Below are 21,719 nucleotides of genomic sequence, written 5' to 3'. Positions count from 1 at the left end.
CTTTTTATATTAATCAAAAGTGTGTAAGTGATTTAAAAATAATAGTTAAAAAAAAATCATAGTACTGTGATTTTAACAGTCAAATGTATTCCCTGAGAAAATATCTATCCCACATGTCCTGTAAGTCTGAAGGAAGACTCAAAGTTGCATCTGATCTTTGCTAATTTAGAGATGGTACAGTTCTAAAACTACAGTCTAACGCTTAGTACAAGGTTGTGGTTGCAAGGTCCTTTGGTTCATGCCAAAGTTCTAACAGCACATAGTTACTCTGGTTAGAAACACTACAAAGTGAAATAAAGTTACACTTCATGTGAGTGCTCCTCAAATAAGTGGTTATGTGTAATGAGGATTTATATTCACAGCGGTACATACTGCTAGTTCTCATTCCTCACACCTGGCAGAAATGACCTACTCCTAGATCAGGTGTATGAATGCCTGCAGATATTTGTGAAGGAGTTGGGGAAAACACGTGATACCAAAAGTTGGAAGGGTGGGGAAAGGGGGAGGGGAGGGGTCAACCTTGCAAATGATCAAAATGGGCTTTTTAAATCAACTGGATAGAAGATTAACTAAAGAAACATAGGTTCCTACCTATGAAACAACCTACTGAATATTAAAAAAAAAAAAATACAGAAGACAATATTCCAGCTCACAGAAAATCAATAAAAAAAACCCACCAAACAACTGTATGGTAGCATCCTTACCTAATGGTTAGACTTGATACACTTTTTACTCATGCAAACATATAATAAAGCACACCATATGTCTACAGAAAGCATCCTATCCTTTCTGAGCAAGTTCTGTAATTTTAAAACTAATAACGCTCCTCCCACATTTATTGTGTGCACCAGCAATTTATGGCAACTCTATGGAAATGGCTGCAAGAAAGTAGTATAATTTATTATATCATTACCTTAACAGCACTACAGCACACTGTTCAAAATTTAACTCAATTGAAGTCCACAATTTTTGCAAGATTTCTTTTACAGTAGTGTTTTCTTTAGTACCTAGAAATAATAAAATAAGTTAGAAAATGTACATAATACCTAACTTTTGTAGTGTTTTAAATGTACATTTACCAAATATTTGTGAAAAACATCACTTAGAAGTCAAAGAAGTCTTATGAATGCTATCTTATTAGGAATTTTACAGAGATGCCAGAGAGCTGACAACTACTTTCTCCTTTCACCATCCCCATTATGTTCATTTCACCATCCCCAAATCCCCATTATCATCACCTTTATACTTTTCAGTACTTTTCCAGCTCCAAAAAATTATATGACTAATATTTTCCATTTTAAATACCTTCACAATAACATCCTGTGTTGACATGAAATGCCATAGAAAATTAACTAGGAATTAATTAAGAACAAAGCTCTTGCAGTAAATATTTGAACAGGGTGTAACATTTTTGAAAAAGGACACACCTGGTTTTCTGCTGTTCAGTACTTTCCTCACATAAGTCCCCCTCCAAATAGCTTGGAGTTTAAGAGCTGCTGCTGCTTCTTCAGAAGTGGGAATTCTTTTCTGCCAGCTACTTAGGGAATTTACTTCACAACTCTCTGAAAGAAGAGGAAGAGAATGAACAACACTTTATTAGTTTACAAGGCTGGGAGCCTTGTAGCTGCTTGCTATAACGTGAAAATACAAAGGAGAGCTGAGTTACAGAAGTAATGGTTCCTGCATAAAATTTCTATTTATGGCAAAAATACCACTGTTAACATTTTCCTCCTATCATTATACAAATAGACATTGTATACTGCATAATTACAAAGTCAGCATGCAGCTACTATGCTAATGCTGAATACCAAATTGTCATATTTTTCTTCTCTCTATAGACAGGTGTGGCATTTTATTTTTTAAAATCAAGTCTTGTAATATGAAATCATCTTCCAAAAATAAACCAACAGAATTTCATGCATTAAAGTCTGAATCTGAAAAAAGCTGAAAAGAGCTTCACAAGATTTCAAGTGTTTCTATCTCTGAATCTGATTTTACTAAGTGATAATTTAAACACCAACAATATTCAAAACATTGCATTTGATTTCTGCTAAAGAGGTACAGAATAAGGATAAGACAAATGATAATGTGGAATTTTGTTTATCTGACTGTGACTTTCAGTTATCAAGGAGTTTTTGAATGGAATAGAAGTTAGAATCATAGAAACCTTAGAGTTGAAAGGGACCTTCAAAGGCCATCTAGTCCAACTCCCCCTGCAACGAACTGGGACACCACAGGTAGATCATTTGCTCAGAGCCCGATCCAGCCTCACCACATCTCTGAGCAACCTGTCCCAGTGCCTGACCACCCTCATTGTATAAGACTTTTTCCTTATATCTAACCTAAGTTAACCCTCTTCAAGCCTGAAGCCATTTGCCCTTTTTCTATCGCAACAGAGACTGCTAAAGGTCCTCTTCTTTCCTGTGGCTCCCCTAATAAGTAGGTTCTGACAGGTTACTAATGAGAAATTTGATGAAATTCTTGCCCAGAATTAACATCTTGAAGCTATCAGCACAAGAGTCTATCTGGGGAGGTTATGGGGAGTAGCACCACAGAGAGGCAGTGTCAGGAAACCAGCTGGGAAATGCACTGATGTACAATGAGGGGAAGTGAGCTAGAGGGAGAGGAAGGACAGTGCTCCAAAATGAAGTACTATCAAACAAAAAGGAAGATGAAAGAGAGACACATGAAAGTGGGACAAATTAGATTAAGAAAATATATTACTATCATCAGAAAGAAGATCACACATTTCAACCTAATATATTCTGTTTAATATTGATAGAATTGATTGCTTCCAACCGTTGTTCCTCCTTATTGTCAAAAGTCTCTTTAACACTTAGCAACTCTGAAAGGTTACACAAGTTCAGTCCAAGAAAGAACAGTTTATGGCATGGCACAACCACTTTTTAAAAGAAGCATGAAATCACAGAATAAAGTTGGCTGGAGAGGACCATTAATCCAATCTCACAATCAAATCAGGATCAAGTAGAGCACATCACTCAGAGCGTTCAGCATATGCCCAGCTCACTTTTTAATATCTCCAGGAGTAGTGACTGAGCAATTTCTTTCAACATTTGATAGGACCGACAGTGAAGAACGTTTTCCTAAAATCCAACTCGAATACCCTGTTTTTGTGTCGTCGGTGTGCACCACTGAGATACATATTTGAATCTCAAATACAGCTTACACCAGTAAGATTATAGCTTGACTTGTGGACAAGTTTCAAATGAAAAAATTCATACAGAACCTTTATCTACTCTAACACACAATAGCCACACCACTGAAAAAAGCATGCAGCTTCAGAAACTTCCATCTTTATTTCATACTGTATGAACTTGTCTCCTATAGATCCACTGGTTCCTTGGGGGTGAATAGCATTTGGACTGATCAACATTACCAGATTGTTTTCGGATGGCTTCTCAGAAACCTTACCAGACAGGACTGCTAACTGCAGTATGTCATAACAAGACTTATCATACACAAGTCAAGATGAATTCAGCACAGAGGGCAAAATAAATACACTACTAAAAAAAAAAAAAAAGAAATGGAGATAGCATTTGAATTTCAGACTTGATTTGAACCACCCTCATATATAAACAACAAGAAAGATTTCATTCATCTATTATGGTACTTTTCAGTGATAATTATTGATTTTCAAAGTCTTGTAAGATGCACGACTAACCTAACAATTCAGCAGTGCTAATGTAGGCCAGTCCTTCTAGGCATAGAGCAAATATATAGATTTTAAATTTGTAAATTAACAGAACATAAATATATTTTTTGGACCAAAAAGAACATAAATATAAAATATAAAAATATTTATAGATATACTTTTTTATACTTTTATTCTGAGATGTGTCTCACTGAATAATTTCAGACATTCTGCTAACAGTAGAAAACTTGAGTACCTCATAAGAAATGAACCTTGGTTATTTAATCGGGATCGGTGAGGACCTAGTTCCCTCCAAAATATGTTTGAAGTTTTTACCGATATCAGTACAGTACCTGAAGACATACTGTCATCCTCAAGTACATCAGGGCATTTAAAATCTAAAGTGAAGGACCTGAAGGCAAATTTATACTTAAGAGGCATCTTCTTGTCCAATACGTATTTGATCAAAGCCCATAATGCACCATTGAAAGCCTTAAACAAAAAAAGGAAAACATTTGTCAGATAATTATTCATTTGTAAAAGCCAACATATACTGGCTCTCATTAACATTTCAAGAACTTTTTAGTTGTTTTCATTTTCATGTGATGCTTAACTTTCTCTCACACATAACTGACAATTAGTCCTTACTGTGGAACTCCAATACTTCAAGCAAGCAAGCAAGCAAGAGAAAACCATTTTCATGCCCAGCTTTTAAATACAGGACAGATTCCAGAGCACAAGTTTTCATTACCTAAAAAATGTCTTTTCAGTTTATGTGAAGTAAGCTGATTTTCTCAGACCAGAGCATAGAAGAACATGATCATTACCATCATGATGTGGGCATGACTACTGAGTCAGTAGATGATCCCACTACAAAAAGTAGGAATATATTGATGGGCAAACAGGGAAAATTTGGTATTCTACTTTCATGATGTCTGTTCTTATTCTTGACACCCTGATGCTCTTTAGGAAGCAGAAATCCAGTCTCTTTTTGCATCTTTAATTAGATTAGAAATTTCAGAGTATGTTTTTCAGAGCCAGTTTCACAGTCTAAGTTGAAAAATAGCTAGAACTTAATGTAAAAAAAATTATCAGTCTGTTTTTCATTCTCCTTATTTTCAGATTTTTATTTACTTCTTAAGTTGTATATATTAATATTAATAAAATCTTACTTTATTTTGAAAAAAATTTAGGACTGATGAAGGAAGAATCTACTTTAGCACGAGCCTTTATTCAGAATCATTATTCATTGTTTACATTAGACAGATCATTTCCAAATTTTCCTTCTTGAATCACTGTTGGCTAATTCAAAGTGTGCCTTTTAAAAAACAATCTTTTGCTACAATACGCTAATCTTCTTGTGAGAGGAGATGAGATACATATATCTACATCTACTGAATTTTCCGACAAGTCCCTAAGTTACTGATGTATTGTGACCCAAGGAGTGGCCAGTGAAACTGACCAAAAGAGAGATTCAAATTTAAAGCATAGTGCACATATTAAAATGTGTTCATAATAAGAGAAGATAATTATGCAAGATCCGTATGCATTGATGCTTAATAGCTAGTGCCACATTTGAAACATTCAGGAGGTCCTTTGTAAAAACATAGCCACTGGTTTGAAGTAGACAATGACAACATTAAGCTGTTATCTGATCTCTGCAGCCTCTAGATATGTGTTTACTGAACAAAGTTTCACCTTAAAATGTTCTTCAGCCATTTCAGTACCATGGATGCCAGGAGGACAGTGAGTTAGTTCCAAATCCTTCAGAGCTACAGAAAGTTTGGGCTTACTGCTGAAATTATTAATCACATTTCCAATAGCTTTCAGGATAGTAACAGCCTGCCCAATAAATCGGTAACTCTCCTGGGGAAAGAGGAGAAAAATTAGCTGTTGCTATCTAGATTGCTTTAAGATTTTATTTCCTTTTAAGATTCCGTTTCCTTTCTGAGCAGTGACAGTACATTGGCATTTTTTCCTCATGTTGAAGTACTAAAAATTCCTTAAATCAACTGTCATTAATTTTATAAACTATAAAATCAATTATGTATTCAAAATTCCAAATTTTCAAAATTCACAATGTGCAAAATTTCACTAACTTTATCTATTGAAACAAAAACATACTTTATACTACATGTTAGAACGTTGTCATAGCTGTTACGGATTTATTTTTTCCTGTATTATTGGTCCTAAAATATATAATCAAAAGTAAGAGAAACATATAAACTTTCTACTGCAATAATAAGATGACTGCTGTTACTTGAAGTGTACAACACTGAGATAGAATGGTATACTATATAGTATGGTAGGTGACTATTTGTATTCATCTGAAAACAATGCCCAAATACATGCCGCCTAAGACATCTTTAATCTTCACTAGGATTTCTGTGAAAAAAAAATTGGACATTTTCTTGCAAATGACACACTTTAGACAAAGAGATAGTCCAGCAACAAACAATTTTTAATGTCCCAGCTTCTCATAATTAAATTTCCTTGCTAGAAAAAATATCACGGATATACATAATGCTGCTTTAATACCTAATAATTAGGATCCTGAATCTGAACTGCTACATGAATTTGCCATTATGCTCACCTTCCAATTTATTTACTTAATTTTTGCAGAACAGAGCTTGAGATCCTCTCCCCATATGTTCATGCCAAATATTTGGGCATACTGCATGCCAAAGAAATCTGGAAAACATGGATGGCAGTGATACCCACCTATGCTGAAGGCAACAAAGACCAAAAGCTGTAGGAATTACTCCCCAGGGCATCTTGCCTCACCTTTGAGAAATTGTTTGAATCAATTTTTCATTTTAGGGATAAAAGCTACTCTGTGACCCAGTGAGTAATATGTGATCTCATGGGACAAAACAAGATTTATTGATGTGACATTTTACCAGACATGTATGTTTGAACATAGATCATGTGTACTTTTCCACATGCCTCAAAGAGAGAACTTATACACTAACTTGGATATACGTATCTCAGCAAGAGTGTTTTCAGTAATCCACTTTAAGCAGTTTTTCTGTGTGTACTGCCTAATGTTTACTTGCACATTTATACAAGTCAGCTACTGCAAAATCCATTTCAGTGTCCGCTAAAAACATTTTCAAGCTACTCACCCACTTCATATTAAAATTAATATTATACTCTCAAACACACTAAAAGATCAATAGTGTTTTACTTCAAAACCAAATAACAGTCAGAAATAACTTTAATGCAATATTTGAGTAGTTCTAGACACGCATACCTTTTCAAGATTTCGCATTACAGCATCCTCTTCTCCAAAGACACAGGGCACCGTGCTACAGAGATGAATATGGTGTCCTACAGCAGAACTTACTGTAAAGAGAAGTACGTGTCGTCTACATTAAAAAAAAAAAAAAGAAAAAAAAAGAAAAAGAAAATTTAAATTAAAAATAACTTTTTTCATTGTTGGTAACTCACAGTTATTGTTAAGCTTTTCTTTTCATACGAATGTTCGTTAAAAAAGATACCCTCTCCCAGAGCCTCTCACTCTCCAAATCTTGCATCCCTAACTCCTTGCTTTGCTAAAACTTCCAGATACAGGCAAATAGGCAAAATCAGAACAATCATTATTTTATTTGCTTATATTTAGATTTTACTATTTCTGCAGCAGAATAAGTAATTCCACTATTTCGGATGGATATAAGCTCATAGTTTTTAGGTCAGGTAGCTACACTTAAAAACACATTTGCTCTAAGAAACTTCTAAAGGAAGCTAAGTGCTCTGGTCATATAAATTAGATCATAATTTCTGTGTTTACAGAGACAACTACTAGAAAAATGTAACACATGCACTTCATCTCATCACACCCTACAACATACTCCAATTATAAAAGAAACATTTCCCAACTATGGTTATACAACACAGGGGCCTCAAGCTCTTCTCACCGGTGAATAATTTCCTACAGCCCCTCTGAGATAATCGAGGAGGCTGCTGCCATCAAATAGTAAAGTTTCACAATCTTCTATCATTATCAGAATGGCATTTAGACAAGAACATACTAGCTACAACTTCACATTAAACAGAAATACAGCAGCAAGAGTAAGAAATTGCTCACCCCATCCTGAACTCCTCCACATTTTAACTACATTGTCTTGGGGAGTGAAATATAAAACGCTTTTCAACAACTGACAAAGCAGAAGGAAGAAAGTACCTTCCAGGCTGAACAAGCCATATCTCATTTGAAATAAAATGGGAGAGTGGTCAATAAGCCCATCTGTTTCCTACACTTGCTGTAAATTAAAGCTTAATGAAAGCCTGCTGGCCTTGATAAGAGTAAAAGAAAATCAAAGGTAGGAAGCTCGTAGTTTTGCAGGTGCAAAAAAATGCACGTTTTATTGCTTCTGTAGAGAACACAAATGTGCAAGTGTCAGAAACTATGCCAAGGAGATATGTGTACTGATAGAACCAATCTATAATCAGAATCACATCTTTTCTATATTTAGTTTGAATTTAGACAATTAGAGGTCTCTAGTAGGGAGTTTATTTTACTAGCAACATGCTAGTATTATGGTATTTTCTTTCTATAGCTGAAGCCCAACATAATTACGTTTTGTTTTCAAGACATTTAAAATATTGAATGGACATACTCTGAGTAAATTTTCTGAAGTACATTTTCTTGAACTGTGAACAAATAGTGCAATATTAATTTATATCTTAGAAAAAATAAACAAGTTGAAAGTTCAGTTAATCACTTACTAAATAAATTTTTGAGACATCTTTTTGAGATTAAAGTAGTGTATGTCTCTATTTTCCAACAGAGCGAAAACCCTCAATGAATTCACCAGCAAATATATGCTTAGTGCATGCTAAAATCATGTCATTTTTCATTTGAACCATTTCCAGAAGCTAATAAATATCAAAGGCTCTTGCCTTTTATTTATTTATTTATTTTAGAAACCTGGAAATTCTTTACACTGACTGCATGAAGTTATATACATAGAGAAATAAATTTTATTGTGTGCTAATTATGAAATTTTGTAAAAATTTCACTTGCAATGTAAGATAAGCTATGCAAGGCCTCTTGTAATCCCTCAAAATTTCTCATCTCATGATTCATAAATCCTATTTCAAGAAAAGCTATGAAGCTTCCTACAGTGTCATTATTCTTTCACAGTTCCACTAAAAACCTAATATTGTTTAATTTTTCTTGGTCCTTTGACAAATGTCTCAAAATCATTCTCATTAGAAATAATTTTAAGTAGATTTTGTACTCCATGATGTTTTCTGTATTTTTTTAATTTTTTTTTCTTGCTAATTGATCTTAAAGAAGAGAAAAAAAAATATAGAAGTTTTTTGGTAATTATTTTAAATTCATAGCCTTTTTTGCAGTTTTACTAAATCTTGGCTATCGAAGAGTTTGACTTAAACAAAAACTTATGTTTTAGAAAAGAAAATCTTATCTGGTGTGCAAGCTAAAGGATCATCTTAATCCCGTTCATCTTAATCCCAAAGTAAAAAAGAGCTTTCAGGAATGAAACCTCATACGTACCCAACAGGGAGATTTAACACAGTTGCTTTGGTTGCATATGTATGCATCTTTAGCACAAGTTCCCCTGGAGTCACACATTTCCAAGAGAAATGTTCAACCTTCAGCCGTGCCTTTGAAATACTAGAACCTTCTTGTTTAGCAGCTATAAGAAGAAAAGGAAAAAAAAAAATGTGTGGGGTGGGATGTAGACTATAATGGTAAAGTTATCATAAATACAGAACTGGTATCCACAGTCACTGAAGTCCTTACATAGGCTTTGATAACTCAGAGAAAAGAGACAGTCAAGAAAAATTCATAGGTGATAGAGAAGATGTCACTACTTTTTAGAAAACCATGGTCGAAGCAAGGTACTGGAAGAATGTAAATTAGACATCTTCCAAGACACTTAAGTCCTTTCTAAAACTCCTTAAAAATGTCCACGTGCAAAGGAAGTAAACATCCATTCAAAGCTTATGTTCATATTATAGTTATTTTAAATATACTTTTGATTGTATTTTGATTAGTTTTTGTTAGGATGGTTACTTTTTGGGGGGAGGGAGGTTCTATTTGGTTCTAGCTGCTCTACTCCTGAAGTATTACCTGACATTTGAATGTCTTTTTAACTTAATCTGATTGTCATAACAACCAATAGCTTTATTGTATGCTAATGTTTGTATTCCATTGATATAATCAAATGTATATTCAAACCATAAGTTTCTGGATCTTGAAATAGTCTCTTGTGAGGCCCCATCTGGAGTACTTTGTGCCTGGACCCCAGCACACAAAAAGATATGGAGCTGTTGAAGTGGGTTCAGAAAAGGACCACAAAGGTGACCAAACGGCTGGAGCACCTCTCCTATGATGAAAGGTTGAGAAAGCCAAGCTTATTTGGCTGAGGGGGAGAAGACTCTGGGGAGACATCGTTACTGCCTTACTTGAAGGGAGCTTACCACAAGGAGAGGGGCTAACTTTTTATGCGGTCTAATAGTGATAGCACAAGGGGGAGTGGTTTCAAACTTAAAAAGGGAGGTTTAGGTTAGATACCAGGAAAAGAATTCTTTAATCAGTTTAGTCAGACTGCCCAGAGAGGTTGAGGATGCCCCATTCCTGGAAGTGCTCAAGGTCAGGTTGGATGGAGCCCTAAGCAGCCTGATCTGGTGGGTGGCAGCAATAACCACAGCAGAGGGCTGGAATGGATGATCTTTAAGGTCCTTTCCAACCAAAATCAGTCTATGAATACGCACTTTTCTGCACTGGCCTTACCTCCACTATCATCCCAGCATACTAGTGCAGAAAAGCTAACCAGGATTTCAACAGGTGTCAGACTGTCCACGAGTAAATAATAGGAGACTCGATCATCAGTAGACTGTATAGAAAAAGAATATGGAAAAAGAATAAGTTCATTTTTATTTTTTATTGAACGTTGTCTGCTCACACATTTTTCATTCTCAACTTTAATATGGAATTCCTATGCAAATATAGAAAATTATAAGGTAACTCTGCTGTTCCTAGAAATTCTTCAAAGTCTGTTGGTGAATGAGCTCCTTTGCTACTGTTCTGTTTTAACATGTGCTACATTTTCTCAGAGTCATATCAATATATTTTTGCTGCTTCATCTTAGAATGCTATATATTGCTACTTCTTTCATAGGATAATATGAAGTGTTATACTTTTATAACTTTTATAACTCTGATACAGAATTTTCCTGTTAGTTCATACAACTCAAGTGTATCAACTTAAAAAAAAAGAAAATGGAGTTACAGTAAAGGGTGATTAGATACATTTTAGCATAACAGCACACAGCGTCACGTAGACTTCAGGATAATTATGGTTTGTGAAAGTATATCATGAAACGTTTCATAAAATTTCTCATTATGCGATCATAAATACAGAGAGGTATAAAATTGAAGGTATACTATAGTTATGAAGCATAATCCGTGTAGTTAACCTACTAAGTATAGAGTTTTACATTAAATTCATGCCTAGAGTTTGCACTTCAGAACTCTATAATTACACTTCAGTTACAGTACGAAACTGGAGCTGGAACAGGATATTCAAGCATGTTGAATAACCTTCTGATAATAGAAACTAATGGCAGGTTTAAAGAAATACTGTGATTTTATGCAACCAAAGAGTATTTCTAATCCCCACAATAGAACCTCATGCATATCACTGTAGGATTTAGCATGTACAGAGAAAGTAGAAGGCTAAGCTAAACAGACTTCTGATTTGAGTGTTAGATGACAGGTGAAGATGAAAGAAGGGAAGAAGGGATTCTGAAGCTGAATCATCATTGAATTTAATTGCTGTAAGATAGATTTCATTCAAGATTTAAAAAAAAGATGGAGATGCAATTCAATGTAATATATACTCCCACTACTAATTTTGATGAGTTGCACACTTCATATTTTTAAATTTATTCAGTAATGGCAATTTATAACATATTTTATTCTTGATTTGAACACAGTGAAACACTTCCAGGTATTTGCCAGGAAAATAATCTGTAATAATCCTAACACATTATTACATTTTCAGTAATAGCAGTTCTACGCAATGTACCAATAGCACTTAGGATATATATATTATCTAATTACACAAAGTTTTAACAAAGACAAAAAAAAAATAGTACACAAAAAATTCAATAGAGTCATATACCTTAAAATCTGTCTTCTGATAGTTATAAGCATATGTATGTGGTTTATGAAAAACATACAGGTTCCTAGGAAGACAAAATATATAAATTATGTATTTCAGATAAAAAAAAAAATCTCTCTTCCATTACATAAGTTTTTAAGTTTAATTAGTACATGCATTATAACCTTCCATAAGTCACTCAAAGCTATTCCTCACAAATGGTTCAGAATTATTAGTTTCATTAAAGGTCAATACAGTTCACCTATGAAGAAATCAGCTGATAATAACTTATACTTTTGCTGCATTTCTACAGTGGTGTATTGGAGGTCAGGCCACTGGTTTTTCTTATTAACCTATAAACTGTAAGTTGTAACAAGTTAGTATTTTTTAAGAATTTTCATGCTTAAAAACTACTGCAAAAAGTTAACTATGAAGTGTCACTGTAAGGAAGAACTCACTTGTAAACTTTATTAATGCCTATTCTCAATTTTCTAGTGTTTTCTTACTTTCAGAAACATATATTTTTTTTAAGTCTACAAATCATATCTGAAATACATTAATATTAAATAAACTACATGATTTTTGAAATAATAGATTTTTTTTTTTTTAACTTGGGAGAATATCAAGTTTATTTTTTGGAGCAAATGCAGAAGATTTAACAACTTTTATTGCTTTGTAATAATGATGTTCAGACACAGAGTTTGATCAATCAGGGGCTAATGCGTCTGACATAGGAGCACTTTAACTGCTATGTGTTTCAAGACCTGCCATCTTCCACCCATATCACAGTGTGGCAGATGCTTTGTGAAGCAGATGGTTATGCTCTCCAGTGCTCTAGAGAGCACATGCAAGGCAGCCTGGTGCTGCATCTACAGATTCACTGTCAGTGGGAACAGGGTCTGAAGAGAAGCCTTGGAGCTAACCTGAAAGGCAGGAAAACTATACAGAAAAGGTCTGTTGAGATGATGCAGGTTTAATACAGTCACTTTTCATATTTTATCATTGTTACACTGTATATTGTATGGAATACAACAGAAAACTTTTTCCTTACTGGAAACAAACACAGAAGTCCTCAATGCTAATCCAGGTTTCCTTGGAAACAGAAGTTTTTTCTGACTTGATTTCTTCCTTTGATTCATCCACTGCCTTGCTGTTCATAACAGTATCAGCTGTTTCTGACATTTGTTTTGCATTAGAACTAAAATTCTTGTGCAATTCTTCTGCAGATATAGGGAGATGCACAGATTCAATACACTGGCAACAAATACATCAAAGTGAAATCGTTCTTACGTAAAAAATTATCCTAAAATCACCAGGCTTTTTCCATACATCTCAGAGTTTAGAAATAATAACTGTAACAGTAACCTAAAAAGATCAAAAGATGACTAAAACAATTCTGTATAGCGTTTTGTGGCTTCCATCTGAAACTGCTTAAGTATTCTGTCTCATTATACCATTACAAATGAAACTGTGCCCTGGAATCTTTAATACGAGCATGTCAAAAACATTGAATACGCTGCTTCTGTTCAGTGAAAAGCTAGTGTGCCACTGTAATTTTTATAATCCACAGAAGACATAAAGGCCTATCCTTGCTGCTGGAACTCAGAATCCCTGTGATGCTACTCACATTAGTCAGTCAAACTACTTGTTAATAGAATTTAATTTCAAAAATGTTAATTATTTTTTCTGAAGGAAAATCAGAAATCTCACTATTGTCAGAACCATGCCAAAATACCTACACAGAATATCATGTATACAAATTTTGTAATAAATTAATAACATTTTAAGTTGCAATGTAATTTCACAATCTCTGCCTTTACTCTATGAGATTCACATGACTTGTTATAGAAGTTACTTAGTCTTCTGCATAAAGTTTTAAGCATAGCCCAGAGCAGCTGAGAATAGTAGAATACAACAGCTCAAATATTAACAGCTGTTAACTCAGAATGCTAAGGAAAAAGCTGAGTTAATACTCAAACACATCCGTATGACAAAGAAGAAAGCTAATTAGAAAAATGTATAATTTATTTTTGAATATGCTTTTTAATATCTCTTGTTCATAGAAATACAGTGAACTTCTGGATAACTAATGAGCTTATAAGATGAAAGTGATTGTAATTATTTTGCAACTATTTTTCAAGAATTGAAAGGAATGTAATGGAAGGAAATGTGCTATGGTCCCTTTTTTCTCCCTTATAGTATGGAAAAGTGCCTGAAAGCTGTAAAACGTAGGCTTCTCCTGAGATTTGTGTAATGTGGGTTTTGGGCCTCCAGTGAAATAACCAGTATTTGTCTCAGAAACCTGCCTGTTGTGAGAATGTCATAAAAAAATGCATGTATACCAAAGATAATGCTGTTCAAAGCATTATTTCCTGGAATCATACAGAAACACAATTCCGAAAACTCTTCATACGACTTGTATGCAAGAAGGGGTACTTTCAAATAATGAAAAACTGCAAACACTAGGTGATATATTGAAGATATAATTTCTGGAATAAAGCTGTAACTACATTTGAAGCAAATCTTAAGAGCTGCTTTGTACAAATCAGTATTTTAAGGCTGACATATGGAAGATAATTTCAGCAACTAATTGCCTGTAATTATAATACAATTTATTCCTTGAAAAAAAAAAGGAAATACTAAATACAGAGGGATATAAAATGGGGTAAATAGATGATTAACTGAAAGGCAAAATAACTTGCCCCAGGCAGAATGTCAGAGTAATTTAGGATTTTTTGAGGAGGTAGGATTTTTTGATGAAAACACTAATTTTTAGATAATGAAATGCAATAGGTATAACTTAGCCAGATTTCAGGGAAGTAGCTGATTTGATATCACGCTGATATTTATTAGCAAAACTGAATACGATGAGATTTGGTATAAAAAGTGTAAGCTCTGTAATAAAGAGATCACTGATATTTATGCAAATATAAATGCTTGCATTAGAAACACAATTAGAAGAATTTTATTAAGAATTGGACGCATATACATTGGAATTGATGAGTACACTCAAGTTCTCTGTTCATTAATAAATTATAAACTGACATCAAACCATCCTTATCTCACTATCTCAAAAAAGCATATTGGTTCTCAGAAAAGTATCAGCATATACAGAGAAGTGCCACAGCATTAGTAGCAATTACATCAGGGTTCCTGTACTAATCAGGGTTAACCAGGAGTGTGGCAAAGGAATATAAACTGCAATATCAAAGAGTGGTAAATGGTCAAAAAAGAGCATCATCTGATTATGCACTTGATAACATGCACATTCCTACTACTTTCCCACAATGTATCTATTGACTGGGCGATTCCTCAATGAGCTGGATGACCTTTGGAGTGAAAGAAATGTTTGCTCAAATTATTAACATTGTGTTGCATCAGTAAGTTAATAAAACTCCTCTATGACTCATATGATCACTGATTCTGATGCAACAAAAGGATATAGAGATATAAAGGATATAATTTGGAATGATACGAATATTATATAAGTGTATCGTTATTATTCTAGAACCAGTCTGTACACTAATTAGTAATCTTTTCTTTGAGGGGCATTTCCTGACTAGACTTTCAAGTAAACAGAACATATAGCTGTCTGGCTACTGAGTTGCACCAATTTTAGAATCAATAATGACAGCTACAGAAATAGTTCAGCATTCCAGCATATGTATGGCAGGCTTTAAAGAGCCATCTATTGCCAACCATTATATTCCTATTGGGTTTTGGGCCAGAGCTAAAACAGGTACTGAGCTGTGAGTCAACAAATAATGAAGGATTATATTCCCAGCTCATTAACTTATAGAATTTTGATACAGTGAGATTTCCCTGTTTTGTTTCTATTTACTGAAAATATAAAAATCCTACAAAGAAATAAAAAGAAAAGACATCCTAGCACTACAGTGGTTGAAATGATTAAAAGTTCTTAAAAGTATGATGTTAAAATAATGTTCTTTGCCTGTACTGAACATATGTTTCTTGTTATTTTCCATCTGCACACTCTTCAAACCCTAACAGATTAAAAACATAAAAATGCAACATTTATAAAAATTGAAGTTGTCTTTTTCTCCTCTCTTTTACTTCAGAGAAAAGAAAACAAAAACAGTTCACATTGTTCAGAAACAGAACTCCATGTACGAAATCCAGTATATTTCATTGGAGAATAACATTCTAATGTGAAGTATACTTTTTTCAAAATATTCCTGGAAGTTAGGGAATTCTAAATACCAATATGAGGACTCCACTCTGCAGTTACACCCATTCTTTAAAGTGTTTACGACCAAAACCCATAAATGCATATGACTCATTATATTCTTAAAATGAAGGTTAACAGTGAAATCAAATAATATGAGAACAGCAGTAATCTGAATATGAATTTCAAAAATATTTACCTCCAGTGCGTCTCTCTGTTTTATGCTGCTCCTATATGAGGGAGGAAAAAAAGTGATTCTAATTTTGCATCATATTTTTTAAGAAAATATTTCCTTTCTGCATTAGTCCTTCCTGAGCTATAAGAAATAAGCTAGTACATTATCTCTAAAGGAAAAGGAAAATGAAAGCTAAGGGTATACTTTCCTAGAAACATACATATGATTTGCAGTCTGGGATAAAAATGATCAACATGCCTACTCCTAAGCTCATTAAAAACATTATCTGACACTACTGTTCTTTGACAATAAGTTCTATTCCAAGAATTAATTAGATGTATTCTAGATGTGGTTCTATTCTATTTTGTTTTCATTCTTGAAGAATTTATAAGGGTATCTTCCAACAAGAATTTCTTGTTGTTCATCTACAACTGCCAATTGAAACACCGTACTTGACTGTTTTTGTATCAGCGGCATAAATAAAAAATATCTGCAATTTTTGATAGTTTGTTTCCAAACAACTTTACTCTGGCCATTGCCTTTTCTAAGCTAGAGGAGCTGAATTAACATGATTGAAGTTGAAATCCAGTTAGTCTACCTTTTGGAAAGTCCACTTTACACTAAGCTATCAGTTGGTAAACTGGACTAACTTCACCTTTGTAAAGGAAAATAATGAAGCCTAGAAGTTCTGTTACAAACTTTGCAACCATCTTTTCATTCCAGCTCTCCACTTAACAAACCTCCCCTCCACCCAAAATCCTCATCTATATTCATTTAGATCTATGGCAGAAGTGCTAATGTTGAAGTTGACAGCACGGAGCATCTACATAAGCATGGTAATTTCTTGCTTAAAACTGAAAACAAAGTTATTAATGCTCAGTATAACACAACATGAAATTCTGCAAACAGGCCATAAGCTAATGATCTGAGGATATCAAGGTTGCTCTTTTAGCATTTGCTATTTCTAATCAGATATACAATTATTAATATGTATATTGTTATTTTCAGCTTCAGAACTAGAGAAAGAATACTCTCCAATAATAAATCTCCTAGAGATACCCATAAAGTTTTTTTAATTAAAACATTCAAGGTGGGAAACAAGGAAGATTATTCTGCAAGTTAAAAGCTTTGTTTTCTTTTTCCATCAGATCAAATGCAGTTCTACCTACATACCACAGCTATTAATAGCTTCAACATTTTTCAGATGATATTTAAATTGAGCAAAGGTAAGGTTCAAGAACAAGTTAATTAGCTGCTCATAACTTCTTTCATTTCACCTCTGAATCAGATTGCCCTCAGACTAAATCATATTCACATCTTCTTACCACTCTTTTTTTTAAGCAGTATCTCTCTTTCATGTATTTTCTTACTCGCCCTTGAATTTCCTTGTTTGCACACCCTACTGTGACAGAGCAGCTTTCTACAACCAGAATGGCTCTTAACTCCAGGACTAGAGGAGAAAAGCAAAGTGACATTCTAAACTGCTTCTATGCCTCTAGCACATAGATGTCTATTACTTTACAATTAACTAAATCTGTATTTGTTCAGCTATAGAGACAGAAGTAACCCAACCAATAATTATAATACTACTTACAGAACCTTTTTGTCCTGCTGCTTTTGTAATGGTATTTGTAATTTGCAATAATTGAAAACACTTTCAAGAGAACATGAAGTACGATTAAATATATTGTTTGTAAAATGAGCACAAAATGCAGAGTAGCCAAAAAACATCTTACTGCAAAGAACTTTCCTTCACTACAGCACTGCCTTATTTTTAATTAATAAATACCCAATAAATATATCTACACACACACTGGGTATAGAACAGTTTAAAAAGAAATGAGTTTCAGATCTGAAATATAAAAATTGTATTATAATATTTTCTGAAGAGGAAAATGTAAATAGGTACTCCAAAATTATATAGCAAAAGATTTTCCTTTTATTTCAAATTTTACCAGAATTAATTATTGGGTTTTCTTTGTCTATAAAGATACCTAATACTATCTTCAGCAGTATGCCTGTGGTCTTCAAACACATTATGCAACTCTCTACATCAAGTTACTGTACCTCAAAAAAATTTCAGAAATATTATCCCCATGTATATTTATCAGTTTGTCCAAGAAAGAGACTGCAGAAATTTTAAAATAATTCAGTCATCTTTTCTACAAGATTTTAAAAATCAGCATTTTAAGGTTGTTTTTTCTTCATGTAGCCCTTTGGATGGACATATTTTATAGAATCTTTCAAACAATTTTCTATACTGTAATCATATTGAATGTAAAAGCACTACTTGGGACAGAAAATAAAAGCAGACAGGAACAACTGCAGTAAACACAAATAGGGAGCACATCTTTTCCAAAATATAATTGTTTTTCTGTTTAGATGCAGATTTTTAATTGTATAAAAATGTCTATAAAAAGGTAGTTTTTCCCCTTCAGTGAAAGTCAAAGGAAGAAATGCTATCAGATGCTCTTATGAGCACTGTTTGCCACACTAAGTATGAAATTGATGAGATAATGGTACTGACAATCTGGACTCATTTGTAGATGTTGAAACCACATTCATCAAGCTTTGTTTGTTTGTTTGAATATTTAAATCTCTATTTATCTGTGCTGCAAATCAGTTTTCTGTATAAGGTATCATACAGGAAATAGTGTGATATCCAGAAAGTCTTTGTTTCAAAGCATTCTTTGTCTGTTCAAATACTACACTGAGCCTTCTGTTGGAGGCCTATGTAAAGGCAGACTATTTAAAAGTAGACATATACTAGAAGGTAGTATATGTAAAGAACAAGGTACAAATCAATTTAAAACAAAAATGACAACAACAAAAAATAGCGGTTACATCTGCCAAAAGTAATTCTAGCAACATCCCACTTACATTAGGTAAGATTCATAATGCCTGTCATGGAAAACTACAGTGGAGACAAGTAACTAGTAATCCATTTTCCTCTGTGGGGGCACTTGGCAAGCAGTGCTGAGCGTGCTGCCCCTACCTGGTGAACCTTTTTGGAGGAATGTGGTTTTCAATTAAGAATCGTGTGAGGATGTGATTTTAAGACATGTGTTTACAAATTTTACATTTTTCAAGTTGCAACATACCATCCTTCACTGCTGCTGAAATAGCATCATTGAAATGAATCAAACATTTATAAAGACATTATTCTCATTAATACTTTCCCATCAAATCTATTATAAAGTGCAAAATCAAAATATTTTATTGTATTGGCAATGTTACTTTTAGAATCTAAAGAATAAATAATAAAAAAATGACTTTTAAATGAAAAGTGTTAGCAAAAGATCTCCCATGCATCAATAAAATTAGTAACTGGAACAAAGAGGGAATTTACTGAAATACGGCAGGGTGGGTGAGGAAGTTTACAAAGGTGTCTTTTAAAACCTACATTTAAGAATCAAGTATTTCCTATTTCTTCTTTTACTGCCTTTTAGAACACAAAACTAGGCCAAGTAAAAATAAATAAATAAATAAGAAAATAAAGAAAATTAAATGATTACCTGAGAATAATATTCCACATCTGAGTGTCTCCCATTTTGATTCATTTCCACATTGCTGTCATCTTCATTTTCATTGCTTTCAGTGACAGAAGGGAGATGGGTCATCAAATGAAATCCTTTTTGGATGGTAGACTGTGTGAAGGAGCTAAATAATAAAAGAAAGCTCAAATGCCTTAACCAATATATTTGCTTTCAAATTGCAGATTTCATAACTACTTTTTTTTTTTTTTTTTAAACAGAATTCTGTCAGAATAACTTGTATCTCCTTTATTTCAATAGCTTAGTAAGGCAGCACAAAATGTACATATGCATATATTCCTTATAGTTACTGGCTTAGTACCACACACATACATGTGTTTTTAAGACATGAACTGTTGCCTTCTTAAATAATCTTCAACAAAACAGAATCCATACCAGTTGATGAAAACTAGATTATAATACCAGAAATGAATGAATTTCTATGGCCCATAGAAAGAAAAACAAACATAGAAATAGGGCAAAAAAGTTTGAAATGCAAGGCCAACTCTGGCTATAGTAAAAGGAAATTCTGCCTCTGAGTTCAGCGGAGGCAGAAATAAAAACTGAAATATAGAAACATAGAAGTACAAATAATTCCATCCAAGTTAAGCAAACTAGGAAAGCGATATCAAAACAATGGTGCAAACATGACAATTAGATGTAATTGTGTTGTGGCAACAATGAAGAACAGAGAATAATGTAGGTGTTATCTAACTCCTGTCTTAAGAATTGATATAATGAACATCAAGATCCTTAGCAGTAACCGTGCTACAATTATCATCCCTTTGAGTGCTTCAAAAAATGTTATTAGAATAAAAGCAAGAGATGAAAAACAAGTTCAGTCCCAGTTACGTATAAAAGTCCTTTATCATATTTAGGTAGCTATGTTACTTGAACAAAATGCCAATTCCTGCTACCTATTTTTGGTTACTATCTTTAATTAAATCACAAGAGACTAAATTAGCGGATTGTCATGGAAACTTAGACTATCTAATAAACCATCCTCAAGTAAATGGTGTAGATCGACTATAAAGGAATTCATTAAGTATGAAAAATAAATAAATAAAATATAGTAACATACAAATATTACACTATCTTAATTTTTACTCTCCCATTCCTTCAATAATGCATTTATGCATATTGCTTAAAATATTTATATGTGTATTTATTCCTACAAACAACTAATTTACTGCACTTTAACCAGCAAAAAGCATCTGAATCAGCAAAAGAATATTCCCAGAGTACTTCATAATAATCCAAAGTCATTTCTGCAGTGGTCATCTGTTGCTCTTCAAAACGTATCTAACTGATGTATTATCAACCCAACCAATCACTATGACTGAAATGCAGAACCTATCAAATATGCAGTTTATTCAGATAACCTGCAGCTGTATTTAACAAAAGTTGCACATGTATTTTTACAGCAAAAATTACTAATAGTGTGATGTTACTGACAAAACTATTGAATACTTACATATCTTTGGGTATTTTCATAGGATTTAATTTGTGATTTAAAAAAATGCTAGCAATCTCAACATACTGTTCAGGTTTCTCTAACACAGGCTCTGGGAAAAAAAGAACCAAACAATTTGTTAAATATATATTCACACGAAATATTTAATACTTAATTGACAAATGATTTCCATAGGTGATTCCTCACCCCTAAATAATTTTATAAGGACTTTAGGAAGCAATCTCCAAGCACCATGGCATAGTCTTGAATAGAACCACAGAATAATAGAAAGGCTTGTGTCGGGCCCTTCCAACCTGGCCTTGAACGCCTGCAGGGATGGAGCATCCACAATCTTTCTGGGCAGCCTGTTCCAGCACCTCACCATATAGAAGAGTATGTCATACAGACATAGAATGTCTATAGAATAGAATGACCAGGGTGATTTTAGCTGATGTATCACAGGCAAATAAAGCGCTTAGCGCTCTGACCCTCAGCTTGCGATGAATTAGAAGTGTGTTCAGCCTACCTGGAAATGTATAAAAGTAGCTCGGAACTAAAGCAGGACATTCTGCCTTTGTTGATTTCC

General features: G+C 33.6%; 1 protein-coding gene across 2 annotated transcripts in view; it reads right to left on the bottom strand.

The window, feature by feature from the left end:
- ADGB (androglobin) overlaps positions 1 to 21,719 on the bottom strand; it is a 70,657-nt gene that overhangs the window by 21,382 nt on the left and 27,556 nt on the right. For both annotated transcript variants that reach the window (XM_031612257.2, XM_090135559.1), the window contains exons 12-23: positions 21,155 to 21,245; positions 19,663 to 19,807; positions 16,172 to 16,202; positions 12,838 to 13,006; positions 11,808 to 11,871; positions 10,416 to 10,518; positions 9,174 to 9,315; positions 6,906 to 7,020; positions 5,351 to 5,518; positions 4,006 to 4,144; positions 1,428 to 1,562; positions 914 to 1,007 (exon numbers count right to left, since the gene is read on the bottom strand). In XM_031612257.2, the coding sequence (XP_031468117.2) occupies positions 914 to 1,007; positions 1,428 to 1,562; positions 4,006 to 4,144; positions 5,351 to 5,518; positions 6,906 to 7,020; positions 9,174 to 9,315; positions 10,416 to 10,518; positions 11,808 to 11,871; positions 12,838 to 13,006; positions 16,172 to 16,202; positions 19,663 to 19,807; positions 21,155 to 21,245 (1,396 nt within the window). The remainder of the gene's footprint in view (positions 1 to 913; positions 1,008 to 1,427; positions 1,563 to 4,005; positions 4,145 to 5,350; positions 5,519 to 6,905; positions 7,021 to 9,173; positions 9,316 to 10,415; positions 10,519 to 11,807; positions 11,872 to 12,837; positions 13,007 to 16,171; positions 16,203 to 19,662; positions 19,808 to 21,154; positions 21,246 to 21,719) is intronic.

The sequence above is a fragment of the Phasianus colchicus genome, chromosome 2, assembly GCF_987193195.1.
Source record: "Phasianus colchicus chromosome 2, bPhaCol1.hap1.1, whole genome shotgun sequence".
Classification (NCBI taxonomy): domain Eukaryota; kingdom Metazoa; phylum Chordata; class Aves; order Galliformes; family Phasianidae; genus Phasianus; species Phasianus colchicus.
The sequence above is the reverse complement of the archived record's forward strand: the minus strand, read 5'-3'. Positions and strand labels throughout refer to the sequence as shown.